The sequence below is a fragment of the Myotis nattereri genome (assembly GCF_964212035.1).
Source record: "Myotis nattereri genome assembly, chromosome: 4".
NCBI classification, from domain to species: domain Eukaryota; kingdom Metazoa; phylum Chordata; class Mammalia; order Chiroptera; family Vespertilionidae; genus Myotis; species Myotis nattereri.
In genome coordinates this window covers 43,750,220-43,765,841 of record NC_138079.1, presented here as the reverse complement: position 1 = coordinate 43,765,841, position 15,622 = coordinate 43,750,220, and the positions used below count along the sequence as shown (strand labels likewise).

Here is a 15,622-nt window from a genome sequence, read left to right as displayed (position 1 = left end):
ACAAGCCCTCATTCAGGAATCTAGAGCCTAAAATCAAAGCCAGCATTCATTGCAAGATGCCTCCACTTCTAGATGACTCCTCAACTAAAGCTCCAGAGCCCTGAAAAAGAAATAACTTACTGCATATTAGGAATGTTGCCTAGTAACTGAACGTTGTCCTTTGGCAGGGTAATTTACCTGCGACAGATTTGACCTAGCTTCCAAAGAATGGTAACTTGTTAATCATGTTTAGAGGGAAGCAACTCCAACACTGATTGATACCAGACATATGTAGCCCTTTCTCGCCTTCAGATAGCAGTTGGTCATTCAATAATGTAATTACAGCAACTTATGCTCTTGGGCTATCCTCATTAATAGATTTTTGGCCTGCCTCTGTGACTCAGAGGTTGAGGATCAACCTATTAACCAGGAGGTCACAGTTCGATTTCCAGTCAGGACACATGCCTGGGTTGCAGGCTCAATCCCCAATGGGGGGCATGCAGGAGGCAGCCGATCAATGATTCTCTCTCATCAGTGATTTTCTATCTCTTTCTCCCTCACCCTTCTTTTCTGAAATTCATAAAAATATAAAACATAGATCTTAGCTCCTTGGAGGCAAGGTTTATTGATATCACACAATTTGCAGCACCTGCAGGGCCTAGCAGAAAGTAGATGCTCAACCAATATTTGCCATCTTCCTATAGGGAAGCCAGTGTGGGTTTGTTTTCCTTTGCTCAGAAATGTCTGTGAACACCCAAGGTCAGTAATAAAATGTAAAACATTTTCGGGAAGAAACAATTAGGCAGTGGTTGGCTGTGAAGCTGACAGGTGTTAATACAGCTTCCTGGTCAAAAATCCAAGCTGCAAGAGCTAATAGGCTAGACTCAGAGTTGGTATCTAATCAGTGCCCATGTGTTTAGATGTGTCATTCCCTGTTCACAAAAGTTGGGTTTAATCTACACAAGTTAACACTTGCACACCTTAATCAGACAGAGACGGTGCTTAGCTGGCATGAGAGAAAGACTAATCAAGAACCCATAATCCATCAGCCTTTCCTGAAAACTCTTGGCAAGCTGCCTTTATCTCCCATTAACATCGGAGGTGTAAAATAAAATAAGTGGCATTTAAGATGTGTGGACTGTCTGTTCAGTTGCCTTCACCTTCACAAGAACTTGTACACCCAACAGTCCATATCCTGAAGAATGATGTCTTAGGTGTAGGATCCCGAAAGCATCCCGCTCCACCAATCATCTGAGGGTTTTGTCACCTAACACCAACTAAAACTGAAATCCTGCTCCTCCTATGCCTCGACTGAACCTTTGAAGGAAGAACATTGAGAAGACCCAGATTAGAATTTCAAATGCTCATAGAAGAGTTTGCATGACTGCGTTTGTACCTGCTTGCTAAAAAGTATCTGTATGTGTGGCAGAATTTTGTTTGGACTAACATGCAACCTGGTAGAGAGAGGGTTGGGGAGGAGGCTTAGATCCCTCACCTACATATAATTACTGGGCCTCCTAATATCTACAATATCAAAAAGAACCCAGTAACTGTGAACCAAACTGGTTTAAGTTAGCTCTTTTTACTGTGCTTCACAGATTTGCATATACAGTATCACAAATTGAAGGCAAGATCCTTCACCAGCAAAATGATTACGGCTCACTTTAAAATAATACTTGCTGCCCTAGCCTGTTTGGCTCAGTGGACAGAGTGTCGGCCTGCGGACTGAAGAGCTGCGGGTTCAATTCCGGTCAAGGGCACATCCTGGGTTGTGGGCTTGATCCCTCGTAGGGGGTGTGCAGGAGGCAGCGTATCAATGATTCTCTCTCATCATTGATGTTTCTATCTCTCTCTCCCTCTCCCTTCCTCTCTGAAATCAATAAAGATATATATTTAAAATAATACTTGTTTTATTGCAGTGGTTTGGAACCAAAACCACAGTATCTCTAAGGTCTGCCTATACAGGTTCTTTTTCACTTAACAGTGTTAATGAGATGTGCATATGGGTTTTTTGTTGGTTTTAGTTTTGGTTTTTGCCATTAGTGAACAAGTCATCTAGACCTCCAAGTAGACGTTGGGAGAAGCAGAGTTTCTTTAAACTGACATCTGCATTGATTTTTAATAAAAGATCAACTACTGGACAACATTAAACTAAAATGACCCTATGGAACAATAATTATCAAGCAATTATAAGAACCAATTTTGCTGTTGGTTCTCCCAAATGTTTGGTTGATCATATGTTCTGGAGGTGGGGAAAATTTTCCTTATGTCAGTGCTATTTCCACTGGAAATTGTATATACTTTTGAACTAAGGGTTGAATCTGCCAGCATCCTTAGGAATTCAACAGTATATGATCCTGCTCTGAAATACTAAAAAAAAAATAAAAAAAAATCTGAATTATTTATCCTTTTTGAAGAAGCTAAATTTCATCTGCTTTGAAATGAATCTCATAAATAATGCCTGGCTAGAGTTCATGCTGTGTGAACCTGGATAGAAATATTATAAGTAACATAGAAACATATTTCATTAATATTTAAGACAACAAAAATACAAAGGATGCTTTTGTTTCCTCAAGTTTTAAAAAGAAAGGAAATATACTTGCTTCTAACTTGCCACAGAAATTTTAAGACAATATATCATTACAAAAATACTTAAAAAAATTTTTCTGAATTAGACAGAGGCAGTAAAGGTACAGACTTATCTGAAAGATCAACCCCCTTCAAAGATCCTAATTAAATATTATTTAAAAATGGAAACAAAGAAAAAAATCTATCATGTTACATATTAAATCAATAGTGGAAAGTAGTTCCCTATGTAGAGTTTTCAGAGGTCATACATTTACCATTTGCCTAATTTTTGTATGGTTAATTTAATTATTATAAATTTAATTTTATAAAATTATTACAAATTTTCATTCCTATAAATTTTATTCTATTACAAAATTTGTTTTATTTTAGATTCGTTTCTACTTGATTTGCAATTAAACAAAATGAATATCTTTGCATTCCTAAATGTTTCCAATAAGCATATTAGGCAGGCAAATAAAAAGAAAGACGTGTAGCCGAAACTGGTTTGGCTCAGTGGATAGAGCGTCGGCCTGCGGACTGAAAGGTCCCAGGTTCGATTCCCGTCAAGGGCATGTACCTGGGTTGCGGGCATATCCCCAGTAGGAGATGTGCAGGAGGCAGCTGATCGATGTTTCTCTCTCATCGATGTTTCTAACTCTCTATCTCTCTCCCTTCCTCTCTGTAAAAAATCAATAAAATATATTAAAAAAAAAAAAAGAAAGAAAGATGTGTAACAGTTCCCAAATGACTGCTAGGTTCAATGGCTCACTAGAAGGATGCACAGGGCTCAGCATATATTCATTCAGCTCTGATTTATTACAGTGAAAGGACATAAAGCAAAACTTGCTCTATCTAATAAAGCCTCACTTAACCCATCCTTAAGAACAATTCCTAAAATGGTTTATTTTCCTCCAACAGCCTTTGTAAATGCACAACGACCTTTAAATAAATGTATATCAAGATTTTAATGAAATATGCAGCAACCTTTGTGAAAGCATTTGCAAAATAACACAACTAAGTCCCCCAATCACATGGCTCCTAAAGTAAATATAATCATACCTGATGCTGCTGAGCTTTTAAAGCAATAGGACTGAATTTTAAATACGAATGAGAACTTGCACATTTTTCCAAAGTAATCCCTTTGAGAGGCTACATTTTTCCCCCCAAGATATAAGAACTGTGGAATTACACTTTGGGAATTACATTCAGAGCCAATTCACATGCCACTCATAAAACATCATCACTCCCAGTTCATTTTTAAGCAAAAAAAAATGGTACCAGTTTGATCTTTATTCATTAATCTTGGCTCCCAAGGACATTTTTTGCAATTTCTAATCAAATCCATGCTCACAGGATAAAGAATTCCTTCCTTCTCTCTTTTTCATTAATCCTGTATTTACTGACTGCCTACTAAGTGCTGGACATATGCTGGGTGATATACAATGTGAAGGCCTAAATTTTGGACCTCTTTATATCTTTCTTTTGCCTGCATCTATGGAAATGAGAGGAAGGGATTACCCAAGAGGCAGATGAGCCACATACTAAGTCCTCAGCAGATCCAGTTCCCTGACCACTCCCCAACATCACCACCCGATATAAGTTTAGCTGCACTCAATCTATCAAGTCAGGTAATTTTAAAATAAGCTATTTTAATTTCAGTACAAATAAACATTTTATGTTTTAGTGTTTAGTATTATTTTTACTTTGAATTACATATGAGGAGGGCACAATAATGTTTTCAGATCCAAATTCATCTACTTCTAAACACAGGAGAGCCTGATTTTAGAAAAAGTCAGTTTTCTTATTTCAATAGTAATACTTCATTGCCAGGTGATGTAGGGACAGAAACAAATCTTTTTGTTTTTTGGCTTTTATCTAGTTTTTTTTTTTTTCAATTACAGTTTATATTCAATATCATGGTGTATTAGTTTCAGGTGTACAGCATAGTGGTTAGACAATCATATACTTTACAGAGTGTTCCCCCTGATATTTTCAGTACTCCACTGGTAATGGGAAAGCTATTAGTCACTAGTTCTACCTCAGTTAGGGGCTCCCTAACGGGAACAAGTCAAATGGTCGATAGCTTGTCATCCTTTCCTTATGGGATCCAACACCATCAAGCATACAGAGTGATCTCTGCAATGCTTCCTATTATTGGACCCTAAAGTGGAACCCAGGAGGTAGAATGCCAGGCTGCTATTTTTTTTAATAAAACACTTCAGCCACACTACTACATATATAGATCAATATTGTACCCAGATTAAAAAATCAACATCAAGCAGAACTTCCCTGTGCCATTTCCCCACCAACCTGTATGGTTTCCCCTCCAGCCCCACTCCTCTGAATTTGTTGTTGCTCATTCCCATGCATGTCTTTCTACCTTCTCAATGTATGTATGCATTCTACTATTGTTTCACATATTCCCAACTTCACATAATGATCTGTACTGTGTGCCCTTCAGCAATTTGACTTTTGGCTCAATATAATGCTAATAAAAAATATTTTAGTATTGTTACATGAAACTCTAGTCCGTTCATTTTCATTGCTGTATAGCATTACAGTGCAAGAATATAACACAATGAACCCACACTCCTGTTGATGGACATTTAGGCTGCTTTTCAACAGGACAAAACTATTTCCAGAGAAATGGTATTCTGTTCTTCCTAAATAACACATACTAGAACACACACCAAAAAAAGACATTACAAAAGAGAGTGAATTTCTTCCGCTCTCTCCAGCAAACTCAAACCAGCACCACCTCTTTGTTCCTCAATTCATCCTCAGCCATTTTACTAAGATAGCTCCTATCTGTCCACCCGCCTCAGCAGGGCAGAGAGTAGTTTCCTTACCCAGGATCAATATGACGAAGGGTAATTCTTTACAGAGTCAAAGACAAGGGTCCAATGAAGGTGGAACACAGGAAGGCAAGAAAATTATCCCCCTACCTTTTTTTATTCCACTGGTTTTTAAACTAGTATTTTTCTAGAATGTCACTTGACAGCTTTTAAATCTCTGAACTCTACAAAATTAATCACTTTTTAAAAAGCTGTCTATGGCCCTGGCCAGTGTTTCCAAATGGTTAGAGTGTCGGCCCACAAAATGAAGGTTCCCAAGTTCGATTCCTGGTCAAGGGCATATACCTGGGTTGCAGGTTTGATCCTCAGCTTGTGCAGGAGGCAACCAATCTATGTGTCTCTCTCATGTGAATGTCTCTCTCTCTCTCTCCCCCCTCCCCCTTCTACTCTCCCTAAAAAGCAATGAAAAACATTTCCTCAGGTAAGGATTAAAAATTAAAAACAAAATTTAAAAAAAAGCTGTTTGTTAGAAGCTATCCTCTTTGTCTCCAACTTAATGACCTATGAAATAAGAATTGAAACCAAGAATAAGAAAGGCAATGAAATTTTATGAATGTTTTTTAATACCACTTCTTAATTCCACTTATTACTATTTGCCAATTAACTTTGCTTTAGAATAAAGCACCATTTTGTAGTCAAAACTCTACTACATTAAATAGCTATTATGAATACAAACTGATGGAATTATTAAAGATTCTATCACTGTTTTTTATATCAGTTAATATCTTTAGTATTCTTAAGAACAATACCACATAGTTCAACCGTGCCCTCAAACAGAGTGTTCTATCAATAGCAAGTAAAATTCTCCGAGAATAGTATTTAGCCCTCCCCTTTTTAATTTTTGCGGAATCACTTACATGGGTTTGGAAAGCACCTTTGCCAAGTTGAACTCTTTGAGGTATCTTATTATGGCCGCCAAAGAGCAAACCACAGGCTTCTCCAGGAGAGCGGCACTGGAAAGACTCTGAGAACCTAAAAGCAATATACACCTTCGTTAGAATTATTATTCACCATCATTTTAAAAATTTAAGTTAAATAAAATTTAGTTTATAGTCATTGAAATAATAGTTTAGAGATTATCTCCTTAAAATGACCTCTTGGAAAAATGCAGATGATTACAAATACCCACGGCATGGGAAAAGGGCATTGTCTGATGGTGGAATAAGCCTTTTTGTAAAGCAACAGAGCAACTTTTTCAAAATGTAAAATGCTCATCTCCTTTGACTCAGTAATACTCCAAAATGCATGTCCAAGATGTGGAAACAAGGAAGTGAGTTGGAAAATCTTTTGTAATAGTAAAAAACTAGAGACAACCTAACCGAATGCCACTAGAGTAACAGTTAAATAAATTGTGGTAAGTCTAGATTATTACACACCTACTAATAGGAATGACTCACTGCTACCTGTACTGATATAAAAAAAAAAACCACAACTATCCACAACATATTGCCAAGTGAGAGGAAAACCAGCTGAATGGCCATTCTCATCTCTCAGCAGGAACCCGGCCTCTCAGTTCCTCTCTGTGCCCTATAGGGTGTTCTTTACAGAACACAGCCAAAAGAACCCTTTTTAAAATGTACCTCAACTCATCAGACTACTTTACTTAAAAGTCCTCCAACATCCCCCAACTCCCTGAGTGAAAAACCTCAAGTCCTTAAGTCTGTAAGGTCCTACACACCTTGCCTCCCATCTCCTCTTTAACTCTGAGCTCCCCTCTTACCATGCCTCCCCTTAGTTACTTTGTTCCAACACCCAGGCTCCCTGCTATTCCTTAAACATACCAGGCACTTAAGATATGCAACTCTGTTCCTTCACATGTCCATATGGCTTTCTCCCTTAACTCCTCCAATCTTTGTTAACAACTTTGTTCAAGGGCCATGTCCTCAGTGAAGCCTCCCTTCACCACCCTGTGTAAAAGTTCACCCTCGGGGACGAAGAAGTATAGATTGGCAGAAGTATACAAAACAGTCACGGGGATGTAACATACAGCTTAAGGAATACAGTCAGTAAAATTGTAATAACTATATATGGTGTCTAACATATATACACATGAAACTAATATACTATCGAATGTCATCTTAATTGAAAAATAAAAAAACAAAAAGGTTCACCCCTTCCCTGCCTTATACTTGTGCTATACACATGAAACTAATATACTATCAAATGGCATCTTAATTGAAAAATAACAAAAAACAAAAATGTTCACCCCCTTCCCTGCCTTACTTTCTTCATAGCACTTCCTTTCTTCAAATGCACTACCTTATTTTATTGTACATCTCCCCCCACTAGAATGTAAGCTCCAGATGGTGGGGACTTTTGTCTATTTTATTCCTTACTGAATGCACTATGCCTCACATAATCGGCATTCAATAAAAATCAGATGAAAGAATAAGTTCAAGTTAATTAAACAAATATACACAATGATGTATGTACTCGAGGCCCAGTGCACGAATTTGTGCACAGGTGGGGTTCCTTGGCCTGGCTGGTGATCGGGGCTGACTGGGGCAGTCTCGCCCAGTCCAGATAGGGGCTGATTGGGGCCGGCTGGCCGGCTGGGGGTAGGGACTGTGGGAGGTTGGCCAGCCAGAGGGAGGGACTGCAGGAAGTTGGACGGCCACAGGAGGTTGGCTGTGGGAGAGCACTGACCACCAAGGGGCAGCTCCTGCATTGAGCATCTGCCCCCTGGTGGTCAGTGTGCATCAAAGTGACCAGTTGACCGGTCATTCGGTCGACCAGTTGTAACAGTCGCGTAGGCCTATATATATATATGTGTATATATATATATATATATATATATATATATATATATACACATATATATAGAGAGAGAGAGAGAGAGAGATGTTTATGTATATATATGAGGATTTATATATAAGATTCATAAGGATTTGAGAAGGGACTTTTACTTTTTTCTTTAAACACAAATATATTTTGACTTTTTTATAGACATTTATTACTTTTAGAAATAATAAAAATATTACAATATATCTTCCATAAATCAGTAATATACAATATCTTATTAATTTCAACTATAGCTTTGTATAAAAATAAGGTGTAAATAAAGAGTTAAAGCCCTTTCCCCTTCTGAGAATTTCATCTTCTTTTAACTTTCTAGCTCTGTTTCCCAGGAAACCGGATAAAGATGAAATGCCAGTGTGTTATGAAGTAGCACTGCATATGGTGAAAATGACCTAAAATCAGTAAACTGCATCTGGACTAGGAGGAATTATGAATACCTAATTCCAGAAAATTGGCCTTCCCTGAGAGTACACTGACTCTTTGAACTTGGTATGCCCTTTGTACAAATTCCAGCAAGGGAATTGGGTTCCTGCAGGACATGGGGCATTTGAACAAGGCAGACCCTGCACCCACCTATTAAGAGTCTCCTTTCCTTTCAGCTGAGCTGTCACTAGCAGCAAGGGGAAATGTAAGCACCAATGGCTCTGTGAACTGCTACAGAGACCACTGAGGAATACTCCCACCAAGGGGAGAACATGTGCCTGGCCCACAAGCCAGGTGTTCTGTCCTATATCCTTCTAGGTGATCTGATGCCAAGATGGCTTATGGTAGTCTTGTGACTTAGTCTTGTCTTTAGTTGCGCATAAGATGATGATCTCTTGGTGATATCGCAGACAGCTGTCATAAATGGGTTACACTCGCAGACATTCAATTCAATTTGGCCAAGTCACCATGAGATTAAAGGGATGGGGAGAGAAATGCTCACAAGACATTGATATCTGGGAGGGAGCTGGGGGAGGCTGATCAATCTATGGGCTAATGGAGAAAGCTGTGCAGCCTGTGATAAGAGATAAAAAAGGACCTTAACTAAGCTGCACTGACAGGAATGAGGGGTCCAGACCAAAGCAAGCACTGACACCGGCTGAGGAAAAGTGAATTAGACAAATAATGGTTAACTAACATATTCAGACCCTGTCATTAATGTGAATTAGACAAATAATGGTTACCTAACATATTCGGACCTTGTCATTAATGTTCTGGTATTTAAATTACAGTAATCAACCTTTTGAAATGCTACCCTTTATCAAGAGATTTATCCAAACATTCTATAACTGCAAAAAAAATAATGGGCCATCTTTTAAGAGGAACAAGAAGGAAAGCTGGTCACTAAGTAACTCCTTACACTCCAATGAATATGTCAAAAACATTAAATTACTAAATGGTCATAACTACAAAAGAAGAACTATAGTAGTGTTTTTGATGAGTGTAAGAACAATAAAATCTTCCCGCTACTTCTTGCCGGGGTCCAACCCCAGCGGGTCCAGGGGTCCCCAAAGGTGTGGACGGAGTTGGCGAAGAAGGAATGACACAGAGACAGCGTTCAGTTGATCAGCAGCCTAGCCAGGATCTCCAGCCAGGATCTCCAGCCAAGTTCTGGTCTGGATCTCCAGAGAGGTTCTGGTTAGGATCTCCAGCCAGGTTCTGTGTCCATGTTCTCTTGTTAGGTTCTCCAGGTTCTCCAGCCAGGCTCTGTAGCCATGTTCCCTCGCTAGGTTCTCCAGTCAGGTTCTGACCAGGTTCTCCAGCCAGGTTCAGTCACCAGGTTCTAGTCAGGTTCTCTTGCCAATTTCTGTAGTCAGGTTCAGTCCAGGATCTTTTGCCATGTTCTCTCGCTAGGTTCTGTCTCTAGGTTCTGAGGCCAGTTTCTGTCCAGGATCTTTTGCCATGTTCTCTCCAGCGAAGTTCTTCTGTCTCTAGAGAACGTTCTGTGTAGGTTCTGTGCCAATTTCTGTCTCTCTTCGTTCTGTCTTCTTACATCTGTATTTATACCAGTTGATTCCAATCCTATCAATCTCTATTTCAGAGGTTAGGGCGTTTCTTATCTCCATTCCAGGGAGTAAAGATTATGTAGCTTAAGCATGATTGTTCGTAGTTAAAGTGATTAATTACCCACCTGGCACTTAGTTAAGAGGTTTTATTCCCTCCCTAACTTCAGGGGAAAATCTCTACCTGGGGACACAACCTTTCTCAGAGACCTTGGTTAAAACACATAGTGCCAAGAAGGTGAGCAAACATATTAAGAATAGTATGCCATATATGCCAGGTCCATTGAAACAGCAAGCATGGACCGGCTCCCGGCAACTTCTTCCAATTATGTATTGGTAACTACTTAGTTTTCATTACATTGAAAGTCAAACTTGAACCTTTACCCAAACCTCAACTCAGTTAAATTTGAGAACATATGGCGAACATGTTTATAATCTTTACCTTTGATGTCAATTATATCTTTTACACAAAACTCTGTAAACACCTGGGAAGCATGGCTGTATTCAAAATACATGTTATCCATCCTTTCTACTCGAATTCTGTCATCCCGCACCCTGAAAGAAAAAAATGAAAATTTCAAAGATAATTTTCCATAATCTTGAACTGTGTGTATTTAGGCCTTGGCCTGACTAAAAAAAAAAAAAATAAAGACCCATTCCTTATTCTCTCCCAAATTTAAAAAAAAGAAAAGATCTGAAGTTTCCTGGTTAAAAAGTTCCATTTCATAAAATGTAATTATTCCTTTTACTACTGGTATATCACCTAGCACACAATGAGTACTTATATATTTTTTTTATCAAGAACTCACTGAAATTAAGGTCAATTACTTTAATAAATACAAAAGGGGACCTTTTCTTCAATTCTATTTACTACAGTGTTATCATTAGCATACATGAGCCTATCAATTTTATATGTAGTAACTATGCTGAATGCTAATTGATTTTTTGTATTGTCTTTGTATGCATTAATATCACCTGTAAAGATATAAAACTGTTTGTCTCTCCTTTATAATATCTACTAGGGGCCCAATGCATGAATTTGTGCACCTTGAAAGGAACTGTGGGCCGCAAAGCTGCATGGGCACAGGGGCGAATCCTGGCCCATCCTCTGCGCCCCTACCCGGCCCCTCCTGCTGTGCACCCCCGACCCCCGCCATCCCGTATGCTGGCAGCCCCACTCCCGCCACTGCCGCTCCCACGTGCTGACAGTGCCAGCCCCATTTGTACCCACAGCAGGTGCAAGTGGGGATGGCACTGGCCGTGGGTGCAAGCAAGGCTGTCACCAGCAGCAGGTGCAAGAGGCGGCTGCTGGCCCCAATCACCCCTCAGGAGCAGGGGGAGGTGGAGAAGCCCTAAGGGGCAATTGGGACCGGCAGCTGCTGGCCCCGATCGCCCCTCAGGAGCAGGGGGAGGTGGAGAAGCCCTAAAGGGCAATTGGGACCGGCAGCTGCTGGCCCCGATCGCCCCTCAGGAGCAGGGGGAGGTGGAGAAGCCCTAAGGGGCAATTGGGACCAGCAGCTGCCACTCGCACCCACTGACGGTGCCGAGTGATCGGGGCTGGCACCAGCGCTGGCAGCGGGTGCAAGAGGGGCCGGTGCCAGCAGCAGGTGCAAGCACTGGGCAGGACCATGGCGCACAGGAACAAAGAATTTTCAGTAACCACCAGAGGCTGGCCCCAATGACAGTGACCGGAGCCCTGCCTTGGTCTGGTGTCCCCGCTCACCTGTTCCACCATCCCACCACGGCCAATGCCCACCATGTTCTGCGCTCTGCCACCTGCTGCCGACGCCTGCCATGTTCTGCGTGCACGCCCTGGTGATCAGTGCACATCACAGGTTGTCCAGTTGTTCTGCCATTTGGTCTATTTGCATATTAGGATTTTATATATATAGATTCTTCATTTCTTTTTCCTACCTCATTACACTATTGGCTAAGAAGTCCAGGGCAGTGTTGAACAAAAGTAATGCTAACAGGCATCCTTTGTCTTCTTACTGGCACTAATGGGGAAAAGTTTCCACTCCTAAGTATAATGTTTGCTGTAGGTTTGGAGATAAATGACTTAGTCTAAGGTTTGGTAAAATTCCCAGTTAGAGTAAAAAATAAAATCTTAGTATAAAGGGTTGTTGACTCTTACCTAATGTTCTATCTATATGTGTTAAAATGATCATGTGGTTTCTCTCACTTAATTTCTTAACATATTATTCATATTTTCTGATGCTGAATGACTCGTGGTTTCCTGGGATACAATATCCTTGCCATGTTGTTCCATGTTGCTCAAATAAAGTTATAAACTTGATTTCTTAGTTTTTAATTTTTCCCCAGGAAATCTGTGCCAGCATACCTGGCTCCAAAGGCTCTTTCTGTTCTACTACAAGACTAGACAGGCATAGTGGATTCAGGAAGAAATGTAAGAGGAAGATTTTCTCCCATCTGTGGTGCTAAAGAAGGATTTTTCCACCTTTATCTACTGGAGAGGGAGTGTCAGACTAACTCTTGCAAGTCTCTTATCAATTTTTGCTGTAGACTCCCTTAATACCTGGATTTTGACAGCAAAGTTATTATTTAGCGACTCAAAAAGCAATGAGTGACCTTACATGAGCTCCACAGTGTTTTTGTACAAGTTCCTAGAGTGAACACGAAGGCAGCTGGTAACTCAATTACTGTTCTAATTAACATTTTGTATGATAAGCAGATAAGGATTTAGAAACCCATTAAATCGATAACAATGGACTTGTCCATTATCTTTGAGGCTTTCATGGAAGTATTACAAAAGTGATAAATTCATTGTTCTGCAATCTGTATATTAAACGTTCTCATGCAAAATTTTTTCCACAAACCGGTTGGAGTTAAAAATCTCGTATCTGGCCCAGCTGGTGTGGCTCACTGGTTGAGTGTCGACCTATGAACCAGGAGGTCACAGTTTGATTCCCAGTCAGGGCATGCCCCAGTGGGGGGTGTGCAGGAGGCAGCCGATCAATGATTCTCTCTAAACATTGATGTTCCTATTTCTCTCTCCCTCTCCCTTCCTCTCTTGAAATAAATATTTTTAAATTTCATATCTGTGTTTTCCTGTATTTCTTAAACTGAAGAAAGTTGAAACACTTATATACATAATGAGTAACATCCAATCAGAATTTTATCAAACTAGACTTTAATAAGTTTCTACATTAAACATAGAACTGTCAGTCTTGATTTCCCCAAACTGTAGTTAGTCTTTGGAATACCGACATCTGAATCACGTGTAACACACAGAAACAGCAGATTCCACACTTCAAATGTGTTCAATCTGAACTCAGCAGGAAGCTAGGGGGAAAGAGGGTTTTCATTTTTATCAGGGTTTGCAAAGGTGATTCATGGGCAAATTACACACTGAAAACACTAGTTTACACAAACAATACTGGCAGCCAACCTAGGACAGAATACAAAGTAAAAATGTAAATCTTCTCCAATGGCAGTCTATGTTTCAGCTGCTCTATTAGAGAACGCAATAAATATCTTTCATCAAAAGAAGTAAAAAAGTCAACTATGGCCCTGGCTGGATGGCTCCGTTGGTTGGAGCATCGTCCTGTACACCAAAGAGTTGCAGATTCAATTCCCTGCCAGGGCACTTACCTAGGTTGAGGGTTCAATCCCCAGTCAGGACACATACAAGAGGCCACCAATCAATGTTTCTCTCCCACATAGATGTTTGTCTCTCTCTCCCCCTATCTCCCCCTCTAATATCAATAAAATTATATCCTAGGGTGAGGATTAGAAAAAAAAATTTTTTAATCAACTATGGTAATATAAATTGACCTGGGTCTAAAATATTATGAAAACACCTTCCGTTTTCCACCCTCTGCCGAGGCTGTCTGCCCCTCCCTGGGCCATGGTGGCGACTCTCCTTCTGTGCTGGATGGGAGGACTAACATCAGGATATGAGTCTCAGTCATTACATGAGGTATACCAAGCTGGACTGTTTTAAACGAAGATTTGTAATTTTTAAAAATTCTTTTCATATGTGGCATGCCTCTGTTACCAAACATATTGTTTTTGAAAAATTAAATGGTGATAAAACTCTCAACAAGTGTGGAGCCCAGACTGAAAAGAGGGTTGGGGACTTCAGACCCAATAATGTCTTTCAATGTCAACACGGTGACTCTCTGGTGTTGAATAACAGACCACCCACAAAGATTTTGAACTAACATTCAACTGAGACCAAATAAATGGCAGCTAACCAATTTTATGATCTATGCTAAATTTGGAAACAATAATTTTCATAGACAAAAAGAGCCTTGTTAAGGGCTGACAATCTACTCTAGGAAAACTCACAAGGCCTCTTCTGACAGCGTACTTACTGATAATAATAATACCGATTGAGTTCCAAGCTTCCCGGCTGAATGTTGAATCGCTCCTTTGAGAATACAACAGAGGTCGAGATTGAATAAAAGAAACTATGTAACATAGTTATAGTATCTCTATTTCAGAATTAGTATGAAATTAATTTTATCACTGCTTATAGTAGGGAACTAGCATCACTTTCTTAGAAGACTAAGGGCTTTATTTGAAACTGCAATTAAAAAGACAACCACTAGAACAAAAATATCAGAAAAACCCCATAGACCACATAATGAAACTTTTTTTAAAAAGGCACAAAAACCATATGGACCAGCTAACATCAAATATATCTGCCATACTGACAAAAGTAAATTTGCTAACCTTACCTATTAAAGGAAAATTAATCTCAGATTGGATTACAAAGGAAAAATAAATAAAATCTCTATGCTACAAAGAGGAGCACAACTTAAAACAAATTCTGAAAGATTAAAAATAAAATAATAGCTGAAAAAAAAATGCCCAGATGGATATACTAAGCAAATGCAAATACATAAAAAGAAATCATAGGACAATACTTTATTATCAGGCAACATAGAATTCAGGACAAAAAGCATTAAGCAAGACAAAGAGAGGTATTTCATGATAAAAAGGGCACATAAGGATGAAAAACTTTCACCCCCATGTCCTTTGAAAATACTTTCAGATTTTTGAACCACTGGAATATACTACTTATTCAAAAATTAAAAATTTTCATGAAGAACAACAAGAGAAAGAGAAAGAACACATTACAGGACTTATGCAGGAGCTCCCAGGAGCCCTTCATCCACTTTCCAGTACTTGAATGGGGAAGGCTGCAAGTCCTGGGACCGAGTGATTGGCGCCACCCTGCCACCTTGTGGAACGTGAGATGAAGATGAATCCAAGGAGGTGAGACAAACAAGGACCCCTAAATCCAACCACACCTGATTCTAGCCTACCCACGAGCTCTTCTCTTACCTGAGCCAATATGTTCATTTTTACCTTTAAAATATTCAATGAATACTCACTAGAAACAACTTTTTTAATAAAGGGGTCTTTGTTGGGGGAAAAAAATGAGACATATGTAACACTTTAAACAAT

General features: G+C 39.5%; 1 protein-coding gene across 1 annotated transcript in view; it reads right to left on the bottom strand.

Moving 5' to 3' along the window:
- MSH3 (mutS homolog 3) overlaps nt 1–15,622 on the bottom strand; it is a 127,316-nt gene that overhangs the window by 78,333 nt on the left and 33,361 nt on the right. The window contains exons 9-10 of the mRNA XM_081088645.1: nt 10,629–10,741; nt 6,260–6,374 (exon numbers count right to left, since the gene is read on the bottom strand). Coding sequence (XP_080944771.1) covers nt 6,260–6,374; nt 10,629–10,741 — 228 coding nt within the window. The remainder of the gene's footprint in view (nt 1–6,259; nt 6,375–10,628; nt 10,742–15,622) is intronic.